The 13,178-nt window shown below is 42.0% G+C and overlaps 1 protein-coding gene and 1 long non-coding RNA gene across 2 annotated transcripts; one reads left to right on the top strand and one right to left on the bottom strand.

Moving 5' to 3' along the window:
* Window positions 1-3,970: 3,970 nt before the first annotated feature.
* On the top strand, window positions 3,971-7,588 carry S100Z (S100 calcium binding protein Z). Its single transcript, XM_006167777.1, has 2 exons — window positions 3,971-4,111; window positions 7,430-7,588. The coding sequence occupies exons 1-2, from the start codon at window positions 3,971-3,973 to the stop codon at window positions 7,586-7,588; spliced, it is 300 nt and encodes a 99-aa protein (XP_006167839.1).
* On the bottom strand, window positions 7,514-11,596 carry LOC102473969 (uncharacterized). The gene is made up of 3 exons (XR_337279.1): window positions 11,498-11,596; window positions 7,740-7,830; window positions 7,514-7,554 (listed from the first exon to the last, which is right to left on the bottom strand). It is a non-coding gene; the product is annotated as an uncharacterized LOC102473969 (long non-coding RNA).
* Between the last annotated feature and the right edge of the window lie 1,582 nt (window positions 11,597-13,178).

Here is a 13,178-nt window from a genome sequence, read left to right as displayed (position 1 = left end):
GGAACTGATGTGTGCTTCATGTCTGAGCAACAGCTCTGTCAGCAGAAGGAGATCAGATCGAGGGGCGTAGATGGGAAGAGAGGAGCAGTAATAAAAACCAGAGTAATGACCAAAAATTAGGAAGCCATAAGGGTGATGCAGAAAGGACAAAAGTGGATGAATCCCACAGATATTTTAAAATGTCGATGGCGGTTGAGTCTCAGATCTCATGGCTTAAAACACACCAGGCACGTGTGCATGTGTGCCCAAAATACCAAAAGGAGAAAGGAGGAGAAGGGATTGTGGTGTGGCCAGCTCCTCTGAGGTGATTTCTCACTTTCTTTCTCTCTGTCTCTTGGATGAGCACACACACCCTATAATATTTAACTTTACTTATTTATTTACTTGTTTTTAACTTGACCAGAGAGGGACAAAGTGAGAGAGAGAGAGAGAGAGAGAGAGAGAGAGAAAGCAACTGCCAGGTCTGGGACTTGAACCGCAGTCGATCATGTGGGAGTCCAGCACCCTCAACCACCACACCACCTGCCGGCCCCACCTATAATAAAAATCTCTCTTTAAAAAAAAAAATGATGACAGAAGCTGAGGTGACTGGTGGAACCAGATGACTGAGATGGTCAATACCAGAGAAGGAGCAGGCTTGGGTGAGAAGAGGGGACGATTTCTGCTTGGTCTTACTTAAGTTTGAAAAGGTGGAACACTCAAATAGGAATTAGTGGCTGAATCATCAGGCTGTTAGATAGGTGCTCCTGGAGTTTAGCAGAGAGATTTGGGCCCATAAATATGATTTGGGGAATGATCGAAATGATAGGAGTAGTTGAGAACACTGGAGGAACATTTTCCCCACAGGGCCAGTCCCATGGCTTTGTGGTTAAGGGGGCTGGGTCCCACATAGCCCCAATCCTATGGTTTGAGTCCCAAACCCAGTGGTTTGAAAAAACATACTAGGCATGTGTGCACATGTGCCCAAAATCTCAATGGGATGGAGAATGGAAGAGAAAGAATTGCAGCATGGTCATACCCCTTTGGGGGTTGTTTTATCCTCTCTCTCTGGTGAGCACAAGTGCCCTCTGGCAATTAAAAAAGAAACAAGAATTTGAAAATCGACAATGCGTTTAAAAAGTCTTGTTACAAGGCCATACGGGTGTCCTTGGATAGGAAAATAACAAAGATGTCAGTGTCCCCTACATTCTGTATATTTAACACAACCCCAGTAAAAGTAGCAATAAGATTTGTTCCATAAGCAAGATTCTTCTGTCATTTTTCATAAGGTCTGACATAACATAACAACTTTGTCATTTACTAAGTCACAACATGGTCTAAAGGAATAGGCAAGTTACTGGCCAGTCTCATAGCCTTGCTGTTAAGGGAGCTGGATCCTACATCTCTGAGAAATTATCATGCTACGCTCTCTTCTCCATCCTCCTCTTGGGATGTTGGGCACGTGTGCACACACACCCGGTGTGTTTTTCAAGCTGCTGAGTCCAGAACTTGAACCATGAAGTTGGTCAAGTGAGATCTAGCTCCCTTAACCACCATACCACCAGCTGGCTCTAAGTATTTCTTGACTATATATGTAGATACATTTTCCCAGTAGAATAATCTGTTATTTTAATAAAGAACAGGACAGATCTATATGTGCTGATATAGAAAAAAAAAAATCTAACAGTGAGAAAAACAAGGTACACACGTATCGATGCTGTGTGTCTAGGGGCATAATTATAAATAAATAGATATTTTTCCTGAAAAGATAATAACCAACGCATACCTAGCACTTATTATATGTATGCCTTTTAACTCATTTAATCTTCCATATTGGGTAGGAACTACAGTTATTCTCATTTCTACCAATGGGGTAACTGAGGCACAGAGCTGTATATGACTAGCTCAGGATCACATAACTAGTTAGTGGCAGAAGTGAGAGCTACAGTCAGGCAGCCTTGGCTTTTTGCTTTTTTTTCTTAAATTGTTATTATTATTTTAAAACTTGCTACAGGGCCTGTGCACTCACCAGAGAGAGAGAAAATGAGAAAGCGAGCTGCCAAGTCTAGGACTTGAACTGTGGTTGGCCACGTGTGAGTCCAGCACCTTAACCACCATGCCACCTGCCTGCCCCCCCAGCCTAGGTGTTTAACTGCCACGATATCCCTTCTCACACAGAACATGTTAATGAAGGGGCACTAGGGTGGGGAATGGCGGGGAGAGAATTTTACTTTTATTTCATACTCTCAGAATTCAAAATATTATTATTTTACTGTAAGCATGATTACTTTAATAATAGAAAACCTACCTGAAAGTATTTTTGCAAATTGGGCTGTAGGTATGCAGCGAGAGCATCCTTGGAGATCTCCAGGGAAGTTTCGGTGGAGTGCCGGGGCCAGGGGGTAATTGGGGGTGATTGGCCTAGTTGAGGTTGTATCTGACTGGCTGGTTCCAAGGAGCTACCGACTTGCATGCCATATAGTTACATTTCAGTCCCGAGAGAAGGACGGGAACATTTAAAAGCACAGTGGCCCGTGTCTGGCTGTTTTCCCAGGTGTTCTTTTTTCCTCCACAGGTTTCTCTCACTCGGAAATCTCCCAGTGTGGATTCCTGCCCACTAATCTGCTCTGCAGTTTGTTCTATTTCAGTTTTTAGACTAGGTAATACAGTCCTATAACTGAAAAGGTTAAAACCTGTTCAAAGGTATAAATTAAGAAGACTTATTCCCAACCACTTAGTTTTATCTACCCTCTTACGTTTACAGCTTCCAACATATTATTTTCTTATGTATCTTTCCAGTGATTCCTTGAACAAATGCAAGCAAAGCCACACATATGTTCTTATTTTTATTTCTTTTTTACACCTTTGGGATTATGGCTTTGTATCTGTCTAAATCAGCACATCAAGAGCTTCCTTTTTTTGTTTGCTGGTTGGTTTTATATGTGTGTGTGTGTGTATATATATATATAACCAGCAGCACAATTGCCATTGAGTTCATTTCTCTGGTCTGCTCTGAGCTTATTCCCTCCACCCTGCTATTGGCTTTTCTGAGGTGTTTCCAGGTGTGAACCAGTGTTTCTTCTTTGCTTCTCTATTTTTAGAGTTCTCCCAGTCATCATCTTCCTAGCAACTAACAGCATTTCCATCCCACTCCTGTGATGGAGATAGCCAGAGGCTTCCTCTTCCTCCCCCCCCCCCCACTTGCCGTCTACTCTAATGCACATGCGCCCCCCCCCCTGGCCGTCCCCTCTAATGCACATGCGATGGGCAATGGGCCCCAGCCGTCCTCGACGGCCCTTGGGGCAGCAGCTCACACCTGTTCTTTCTGATGATTAAAAACAGACGCAGAGGCACCTCTATTTGAATCTCTCGTCACTGGTAATTTTCATCTTCTTGGGAATAGGTGTGCTAGGGTGGCACCCTGAATGGGCCCCAGCCGTCCTCGACGGCCCTTGGGGCAGCAGCTCACACCTGTTCTTTCTGATGATTAAAAACAGACGCAGAGGCACCTCTATTTGAATCTCTCGTCACTGGTAATTTTCATCTTCTTGGGAATAGGTGTGCTAAGGTGGCACCCCAGGTATAAATGCAGATAGTTTAATTATAAACACCTGTTGACAGCAGTAGGCTGGCTGAGCAGGCACAAAGTTAGGTATTTCTTCCCTTTATTTATTTATTTTTAAATTCTATATTAGAATATGACTCTGTACTTGTTGTCTGATTGCTAATTTATGACCATGCAGGGGGAGTGAGGATTGGGAGCAGAAAAAATTCTGCTAAGCTCTCATTTGCAGGTCGGTCTACCATGGGCAGACCACTGACTTTAACAGAGGATTAGTAGTTTAATAGCCATCCCTCGTGTAGTGGGATGACTTGGGTGATACTCTGTTTTAATGCAAGTGTTAATGTTTTCCCATCTGCTTATTTGGAGCAAGCGTCTGGCCCCTGGATTTGGAGGTCTGCTCTTGGAGTGATCTATTCTGCTGCCAGCATGCCCACCCAGCTGGAGATGGCCATGGACACCATGATCAGGATCTTCCACCGGTACTCTTGCAAGGAAGGGGACAGATTCAAGCTCAACAAAGGGGAACTGAAAATGCTCCTGCAGCGAGAGCTCACGGAATTCCTCTCGGTGAGTCACAGTTTTCCCTCTTAAGTAGAGGGTGGCTGAGGTACAACTTCCGGGCCAGGCTTTATGTACATACCGGCTGCCATTCTGTCACAAGTGCAGAGTCATTTGTACTGCGATTCTAATATCGTGAAAGCAAAGACTAGAGACCTTTGTCTTCTGTAGACATGGGGCATAGGCATGTGCCGTTTTCCATATTGCCTGGGGTTAGGGTCTCCAAGTGTTGAAAATTGTAGTTGAAGTTTTCATCAATTACTCAACATTCAGGTCTAACAATGAAAGATAGTTAGTGATTCCAGGAGTGCTAGTTATGACTAGTTATAGCTAGTGATACCTGGAGCTCTGACCAGTTATCTGCAAACTAATAATATGTATTGGGCCAGAAAGGAAGCTTGGGATAATTTATGCTGTGGTGACAATATTTTTTAGTGAATGACAAATACAAACACAAGTTGATTGGGGTCGATGAAAAGAATGTTTTTGGCCAGGAACAAGTGGGTAGCAAACAGACTCAGCTCTCCAAATAGCCAAGAATTCAAGAAATTTATATATGAAGGCTTACAGCGGAGTGATCTGGGCTGCTCTGAGCAAAGCGCTTTACTCTGCTGTTTAAGGAGATGCCCAGAATTGGTTTTTAATGTATTATCCTACCCTGGCATGATGTTATTCTATCCAAATCTTGTATTAAGACTACCGCAACTGTAATTAGGGAATTCTTTTCCCTCTTCCCTCTACAGGAAAAGTTTAATGTAAAGCAATTTTAACATACAAAGTCCTCACAATATCCCTTTGATGATTTCAGGAGTCCCCAGAAACTTTTAGGTTATTTTCATGCTTACTGTATTATATATTTAGAATAAAAAACTCAGTAGCTTGAACTTAGCACATTAATTTGTTCAAAAAATTTATAATTGTTTCAATCAAGTTGATTTTGATCAATTAAAGTTTCCAACTATTTAATGGTTAGCAGCTAATGAGAGGGCGATGGGGAATTCCTGGCGGAAATGAAACTGCTTTTGGAAACTTTTCTCATCACCCACTAATCCAGGGAGAGGCAGGTCTTCACAGTCACACCCCTCAGAATCTGATCCCGTCCATGGGTTCACTGTTCTGCTTTCCATCCATGCAATGCAGTCAATCTTGAAGACCTACTCTTCACTGTGGGCCTCCTTCTGTGTATCCAGAATTACACTATGTAGGGCTGGCCAATAAGTATTCTGTGTCCCATACAATACTTGGGACATACTTATCAAAATAATTGTTGTTTATCTCAAGTTCATATTTAACTTGCTGTTTTGTATTTTTATTGGCTTAATTTGGCAACCCTGGGACTAAGTACTTTCACAAAAGTGTGTCTATATATCTCCAAAAATGTGCAGATAGACATTATTCACCCCATTTTATAAATAAGCAACTTTTGCAATGCTAATTGTTTTTACATTTCTTCCAAACCTAACCTATAGAGATTCAGCACTTTCTCTTAATATGTCATCCCTAGCATTCATCTCCTCCAAGACTCCAGTCCCTAATAGACTCTGAGATTCTTTTTTATTTTAATTAATTTTTTAAGAATTATTTTATTTAACTTTGTTTATTCATTTTAATTTAATCAGTGAGGGACAGAGTTAGAGAGAGAGAAAGTGAGAAAGCAAGCCTCCAGGCATCACCCACTAATCCAGGGAGAGGCAGCACTTCACAGTCACACCCCTCAGAATCTGATCCCGTCCATGGGTTCACTGTTCTGCTTTCCATCCATGCAATGCAGTCAATCTTGAAGACCTACTCTTCACTGTGGGCCTCCTTCTGTGTATCCAGAATTACACTATGTAGGGCTGGCCAATAAGTATTCTGTGTCCCATACAATACTTGGGACATACTTATCAAAATAATTGTTGTTTATCTCAAGTTCATATTTAACTTGCTGTTTTGTATTTTTATTGGCTTAATTTGGCAACCCTGGGACTAAGTACTTTCACAAAAGTGTGTCTATATATCTCCAAAAATGTGCAGATAGACATTATTCACCCCATTTTATAAATAAGCAACTTTTGCAATGCTAATTGTTTTTACATTTCTTCCAAACCTAACCTATAGAGATTCAGCACTTTCTCTTAATATGTCATCCCTAGCATTCATCTCCTCCAAGACTCCAGTCCCTAATAGACTCTGAGATTCTTTTTTATTTTAATTAATTTTTTAAGAATTATTTTATTTAACTTTGTTTATTCATTTTAATTTAATCAGTGAGGGACAGAGTTAGAGAGAGAGAAAGTGAGAAAGCAAGCCTCCAGGTCCAGGACTTGAACTGTAGTCGGCTCTGTGGCAGCCTAGAGCCCTTAACCACCACACCACCTGCTGGCCCCAGACTCTGAGATTCTTGGCATCAAATATCATGAACTGTTTCCATACAATACATATATTTTTTTAAAAAAAAATTTACTTAATTTTATTTATTCATTCATTTATTTTAATTTGACCAGAGAGAAAGAAGGAGAGAGAGAGAAAGTCAGAAAGCAAGCCACCAGGTCTGGGACTTGAACCATGGCCGCCCATGTAGGAGTGTTCAGCACCTCAACCATCATGCAACCTGGCCCCCTCCATACAACACATATTGAATAAATGAATGAATGAATATAAAAATAAAAACTGTGAAACAACTAAAAAACCTACACAAGTAGACAAAAGTAAACTAATACAACCTAAGTGAAAAAATAAGGAATCCTAAAATTAGTCAATCAAGCTATGAAAAGCTATGTTGCAATTTAAAATGGAAAAACTACTCCTGCCAAGAAAATGAAGGCAACTCTCTGTGAGTTGAAGGTGAGTAGATGCAATATTCTGTTACTGGGGGGTATTGGCAGCCCATCCCAGTTAGGAAGGTGTCTAATATGAAAGCAATGTATTTATTTTAAAAACTCTTAATGATGTGCTCAAAGCCCCATTGTTGGTAAATGTGTAGCCACTCACTGTCCTTTTTGGCTTCAAAGCCTCCCTTTCTCCATATCACCCAACTACCTACCTGCCAGTGCCCCTGGCCGTCCACCTGGGACGTCCTGGAAATGCATTTTCAGAATCGGAGCTCACTTAGATCCTCTGCAGTTTGCTCTTCTTGCTCTGTAGGTCAGAACCTGCATAATGTGGACCTGTGGCTGGGGGCTGAATTTATGCCTGCTCAAACCTACTTGCACATAGGCTCTTGGAAATTGTCTTTGATGTTAAAAATGGATATTAGAACTTTAATACAGAGGAAAGGAAGATGTGATTTCAATTGTCATCATGAACTCCAAAGCCCAGGGTTAGAAATCTTCTTTTCCTTTCTAGTGCCAAAAGGATCCTCACTTGGTTGATAAGATAATGCAGGACCTGGATGCCAATAAGGACAATGAAGTGGATTTTAACGAATTTGTGGTCATGGTGGCAGCTCTGACGGTTGCTTGTAATGATTACTTTGTAGAACAATTGAAGAAGAAAGGAAAATAAAAACAAGTAGTAAGTTCATCTGAAGGCACAAATACATCCAAAGTTATTTACTTAATTCATCTATACCTGTTGGGACCATAGACAAAGTCATGTCATTTATAGATATATATATATATATAATTAATTGCTCGTATTATTGAATGATGTGTACCTTAATATGTTGACTTTATGTAATTATTTCATATCTTAAAGTTGTCCTCTTTTGAAATTTGACCGATGATCTTATATGCATTTTTTGGGGTCTGTCAAAAAGGGTGCATCACAAAAGATTTAGCCACTTTCAAATGAGACTAGAACTTAGCAAATTGCCAAGGCAGATATTCTTAAATGGTATTTTGAACTTCTTACTCTATTAAAGACATAAACTGGCCCTTCTCATATCCTTGTGATTCTGCTTCAAATGGAAGGAGCTGTGACGGTGTGAGCGAAAAACACTGCTGAATAGAAGTGTTGGCTTCTTCAGAGTTAGCTCAGGGGAATATGGGTGGATCCAGGGACGTGTGCTCGAGCAGAGAGAGCTGATGGCAGCAACTCCTGGGGACTGCTGGACAAGCACCTGCCCCGACCCGTGGGTTGTGTTATCTGGAGCCAAGTGTTTTACAACGTTTCCCAGCGCCTCCCCTGGAATGAAACTTCAGTAGGTCTCAGAGGCTTCTTCCCTTCTTGGTCTTACCTTTTCCTCTCACCCTGTGTTTCCTGCACCTCTCAAATAAATGACTTGCGTACAAATCCTCAACTTGAGGTCTGCCTCTGGGGGACCTCAAACTATGACTGAGCCTTTGGCCAATTATTTTTTTTTTTTTTTTTTTTTTTTTTTTTTTAGATTTCTGCCATAGAGCACTATACTCACCAGAGGGAGATAGAGACAGAGAGAGGGAAAGTGAGAAAGCAGCCCCCAGGGGGAATGGCAATACTGCAATCCTCCTCCATTCTCCTTTCAGGATTTTGGGCATGCATGCACATGCACCCAGGGTGTTTTTCAGGCTGCTGGGTCCAGGACTTGAACCATGGAGTCAGTCATGTGGGAATCCAGCATCTTAACCAGCTTTAAAATCACACTGGGTGCATGTGGGTATATGCCCAAAATCCTGAGAGGAGAATAGAGGAGAAGGGATTGTGGCATGGTCATTCCCCAGAGGGGGTGGTTTCTCACCTTTCCTTCCTCTGTCTCTCTCTGGCAAGTGCACACACCCTGTAGCAAAACCCTTAAAAGAAAAAAGAAAGAGAAATATAATTGGATTTACAGTTCAAATGATTAGCCTAACTTCTTTGTAAAGAAAGGACCACAGAGAGGGCAGTAAGGAGAAGGGAGAGCAGTTAGGGCTGTTGCTGTGGTCTTGGTAAGAGACTGGAATCTCAGGCCAGGATTTCAGCAATAGAGACGAAGGGAAACAGTTGAATTGAAGTATTCTGGGACTGGGGCTATGACCGTACTACTATAGTACTAATGGAAGAGAAGGTTTGGCTATTTCTTGGGGGGACTTATGGGACTTACGGGTTGCTGGTGAAGTCCCAGAGCAGCCACGGCCATTTGCCTCTCTGATGTCTGTTCTGTCCTTCCTCTGTATGTCAGAACTCAGTTTTTTGAGGGTTCTGACATATAGAAGAGGGAGGATAGCAATGCGCCCAGCTGAACATCTGTATTTCCCAGTCTCTTTTAGAGCTGACACAGGGCTTATCACAAAGGTTTGAACAATGAATGATAAACAGATCCTACTAGAAATGTATGGAAACCTTTTGTGATTTCTATATAGGCTTTATGCCTTCCACCTTAATTCCTTCTCTTTCTTTCCACTGGAATGTAGATGTGAGTCTGGGGGTGGGGCTGCCACCTTGCAGCCATGAAGACAGTGGAGAAGGAAGATAGAAGGAGCTTGGGACACGGTTGTCATTGAGGAGCCACTGCACAGCCCTGACGGACTGCCTTTGGTCCTCTCATTATGGTTTAAAAAAAAAGACAGCTCTCTGGTTAGGTTGGTTCTGTTACATGCAGCCAAATATAATCTCTAAGTGTTTAGATTTTTGGTCAAGCAGATGATGCAATTTGCTAAATGGGGAAGACTGAGGAGGGACATCTTTGGTGTGGGGGCATTGGAGGGAAGTCAGTAGCTCTGTTTAAAAGGCTATCAGGCATCTTAGTGGAGATATCCAACAAGAAGTTGGATATATGAGCTAGTGTAGAGTTTGTGGTAAAAAGGAAACTGGAGATACAGAGTTGGGGGTTATGAGCACCAACGTGGTCTTAGGCCACAGAACTAGAGTCACTTAGGATGAGCATGTAGACAGGGAAGAAAAAAAGCTCCAACAGTTAGCTATCGGGAAAGACAGGGCAGAAAAACTGCAACGGTTAGTTATCAGCAAGTGACCCAGCAAAGGCGTGGCTGGGGAGATAATAAGAAAACCAGGTATGATGCTTCAGAAGCCTACAGAAGAAAGTACTACATCTGGGGATAAAAAGGGGGTAAAATCCACTGAGAGAAGAAGTAAGATGAGAACAGAGAATTAATTGACAAGGCAAATGGCAAGGTAGAGATCTTCTGTGACATCAGTGACACTGCTCTGCTTTGTTAATAAAAGGGCCTCTCTGTCTCTGTGGTAGGTGGTAGGTGCTTAGTACATCTTTGTTTAATGAACAAATGAAAGAACCAACCAATGGTTGACTTTCTGGTGCTAAGGCCTGTCATTTTTTTTCCTTAAATAGAACAATAGTTTTGTTCCCTTCAAACCAGTAATGAGCAGATAGAGCAGAGAACATTTAGAGGGTAGAATATTTCTTTCCTTCTTTTCTTTTTATTTATTTATATATTTATTTATTTTTGCCAGAGATATGTGTACTTACCAGAGAGAGACAGAGAGACTGAGAGGGAGAAGGATGTGGTCATGTCTCAATCCCTCTTCCTCCATTTCTCTATCCTATCAGGATTTGGGGCACCCATGTACACATGCTGGGCTTATTTTTGAAGCCACCAGGGCCAGGATTTGAACCCTGGTCAGCCATGTGGAATCTAGCTCTCTTTACCAGTAGGCCATGGGGCTGACCTGAGAAGGCAGAATATTTAGGAGACCCATAAACCATTGCTATGTACTTGTTGCTGTCTTCAAAAGGTTAGAAGAAAAAATAAGGAGAAAAGTGGAACACAAAATTGGAATGTGTTTAGGTTCTTTGCTTATAAATTAATATACTATTCATGCAAGAGAAGGTCTATTTCTTAGAGGCCTTTCCATTTTCCATTTTAATTTGACCCAAGGTTTATTTTCTAAAATGGGTCACAGAAACATGAAATCCAAAATCTTCCTCACGTTCTATTCCAGGAAGGACATTCTCAACATAGAGAAATAAATGAAAAAACCATGTTCATTTCATAGTGTTTCTAAAAATCGATCGAAAGTGGGGAAAAGCAATTTATGTCTCAAATTAGATTTCAAATGAGTAAGAATTACATGATGTACCCAAAGTTCTTTTTCTCGTAAAAGAGAGGCTATTTTTTGGTGTGTGTTAGGTACACACAATAATTTTGTAGGAGGCAAAATTGATTCTCGTGCTCAGGAGCCCTGGCCTTTGCATTCGCTAGCGTTTAAATACACTTGAAGTTTAAACAACATTCAAGGGCCACGTCTGAAGGAGTGCCTTCTAATGTCGGACATTTCCTGCTGTGGTGAGGAGGGAGAGCCGCAGAGGGAGACAATAGCCTAGGTTGGCTTGAGATCCTGGTCTGAGCTGAGCCGGCAATGCCAGTAACTAGAAAGCTTAGACCGAACCCAACCAAATCTTAAAATTTAACCTTGGAAATAGAGACTTTTCTCTTCCCCCCAGGGGTAGTGGGGTCAGGGAAGGCTTTCCAGAGACAGAGCCTTGATAAGGCAAAGCAATGGGGCAGATTAGTAACGGAAAAGAGAACACGGCCTAACCTGCGCCTCTATGACACAGCGGGGTCTGTTAGGGAGAAAGCTCTGTTGGAGGCAGGCTCTGGGTTGACTGTCCCCTCTAGTACTCACACTGGAATGTCATTGCCGTTGTAGCAGTGTTGAGAGATGAGAACTCTAAGAAGTGAGGTCATAAAGGCTCTCCTCTCATGAGAGGAATACTGTTACAGAAGGAGTGGGTTAGTTCGCAGGAGTGGGCTTTTTTTCTTTTTTTTTTGTTGTTGTTGTTTTTGTTTTTGTTGTTGTTTTTGTTGTTGTTGTTTTTTTAGTTTTCCTATGGCACACATGTGCTTTCCAGAGAGACAGAGAGAGGAAAGTGAGAAATCACCCCCCTACACACCCCCATGGGGAATGGCCATGCTGTAATTCTTTCTCCTCTAGTCTCCTCAGGATTTTGGGCAGGCACACACATGCACCAGCATGATTTTTAAGCTGCTGGGTCCAGGACTCAAACCACACAGTAGGCCATGTGGCATTCAGTGCCTTAACCTCCACACCACCAGTTGACCCAGGAGTGGACTCTTGAGGAAAGGATGAATCAGCCCATTTCCTCATCTCCAACATTTTACTATAGCAGTAGAAAATGAACTAAGATGGGGCCCCTGAAGGTGTGGGGATTAGGAGAGGAGATAGAACTGGACTTTGAAAAAACCATGGGTGCTAGTGTAAGAAATTTGAAATTAATCCTAAATGTCATGGGTACCACTATATAATTTTTAAAAATAATAATTTTTGTTTATTCAATTTGACCAGAGAGAGACAGAGAGGGAGAAAGGAAGCTTCTAGGTCCTAGACTCGAACCATGGTTGGCTATGTGGGAGTCCAGCACCTTAACACTACCTGCTGGCCCCAACCATTGTAGATTTTTTTCCCTTTTTTTTAGATTGCTATAGGGTGTGTGTGCTCACCAGAGACAGAGAAAGAGAGGGAAAGTGAGAAGTCACCCTCCAGGGATATGGCCATGCCACAATCCCTTCTCTATCGGTCTCTTGGGACTTTGGGCAAACATACATATACCCAGTGTGATTTTCAGGCAGCCAGATCCAGGACTCGAACTTGCTGTTGGCCATATGGGATCCAGCTTCCTTAACTTCAATGCCATCTGCTGGCCTCACATTTTTTTTTTCTTTTTTACTTAAAGCAGTTTTATTTAGTTCTAAATATTCTTCTAAAAGTTTTTTAAGCTTTACAGCAGTGGCAGTGGTTTTGTTTGTTTGTTTGTTTTTTTAATTGCTGGAGGGCACATGCATCTGCCAGAGGAAGTGGAACATGGTCATGCTGCAATCCCCTCTCCTCATTTCCCCATACCACTGGGATTCTGGACACACATGAGTGCACTGTGTCCTTCAAGCCATCAAGACAGTACTCAAACTTTGGTGGTCTGCGTGGGATCCGACTCCCTTAACTATTAGGCCCTGGTGCTGGCCAAAAAACATTGTTTTCTTTTTTTTGTTTGTTTTTTGAGAAAGATTTTTGCTATAGGGCATGTGCACGCACTGGACAGAGAGACAGAAAGCAAGAAATCTCCCTCCAAGGGGCGCCATGCCACAATCCCTTCTCCTTTTGGGATCTTGGGCACGCAAGCACATACACCCAGCATGAGGTTTTTTTTTTTTTTTTTTTTTTTTTTGAGGTTTTTTTCATAGGGGGCGTGGGTGTGACAGAG

Source organism: Tupaia chinensis, unplaced genomic scaffold, assembly GCF_000334495.1.
Source record: "Tupaia chinensis unplaced genomic scaffold, TupChi_1.0 Scaffold145093_1, whole genome shotgun sequence".
In the NCBI taxonomy this organism is placed as follows: domain Eukaryota; kingdom Metazoa; phylum Chordata; class Mammalia; order Scandentia; family Tupaiidae; genus Tupaia; species Tupaia belangeri.
The sequence above is the reverse complement of the archived record's forward strand: the minus strand, read 5'-3'. Positions and strand labels throughout refer to the sequence as shown.